General features: G+C 47.4%; 1 protein-coding gene across 1 annotated transcript; it reads left to right on the top strand.

Moving 5' to 3' along the window:
* The first annotated feature begins 72 nt into the window (after positions 1-72).
* Positions 73-519, top strand: LOC106303005. Its single transcript, XM_013739386.1, has one exon. The coding sequence runs from the start codon at positions 73-75 to the stop codon at positions 517-519; it is 447 nt and encodes a 148-aa protein (XP_013594840.1).
* Positions 520-741: the final 222 nt, after the last annotated feature.

The raw sequence follows: 741 nt of genomic DNA, 5'->3' as shown, positions 1-741 counted from the left end.
ACCACTACAGAGCAGCCTACTGTGGTTGTTCGCCCAGCTGCAGAACCTTTACCCACCCGTGACTATGTGCCTATGGTTCCGTACCCTGTTCCTGCTAAGGCCACACGCAAGGACAATGAGGAGATGAAATGTAGGAAGATGCTGGAAGACTTAACAGTCAGACTCCCTCTCATGAGTGCAATCCAGATGATGCCATCCATGAGTAGCTTTGTGAAAGGACTTATTTCTGGAAAGATAACCGATGACAGTGAGTTCATGGTGGTCTCAAAAGAGTGCAGCGCTGTTCTCCAGAACAAAAGGATCAAGAAACTGGGTGACCCTGGAAAATTTGTCCTCTCCATCCAAATAGGGAGAACAGTCTTCTCATGTTCGCTAGTCGATCTGGGATCAAGCATGAACCTCATGCCATACTCTGTGGCTAAGGGTCTTGGATTCACGGATTTCAAACCTACCAGGATGTCCCTAGTGTTTGCTGATCGATCAGTGAAATCTCCGGTCGGAATTATCGAGGATATCTAAGTTCTTGTTGGGAACACGCTTGTCCCTGCTGATTTCGTTGTTCTGGAACTCGAGGAAGAGTCAAAGGATCCTCTGATCCTAGGCAGACCATTCCTATGCACTGTCGGAGCTATCATAGATGTGCGACAAGGAAAAATCGACCTCCACCTAGGAGACATTGTGATGAGGTTCGAGATGAATCAGATGCTCAAGAAACCTATGCTGGATGGACAAACCTTCACT

Source organism: Brassica oleracea, chromosome C7 (assembly GCF_000695525.1).
Source record: "Brassica oleracea var. oleracea cultivar TO1000 chromosome C7, BOL, whole genome shotgun sequence".
Classification (NCBI taxonomy): Eukaryota; Viridiplantae; Streptophyta; class Magnoliopsida; order Brassicales; family Brassicaceae; genus Brassica; species Brassica oleracea.
The sequence above is the reverse complement of the archived record's forward strand: the minus strand, read 5'-3'. Positions and strand labels throughout refer to the sequence as shown.

What these genes read in the sequence shown, in the direction of transcription:
- LOC106303005 (XM_013739386.1), top strand. Translation starts at nt 73, where the DNA reads ATGGTTCCGTACCCTGTTCCTGCTAAGGCCACACGCAAGGACAATGAG.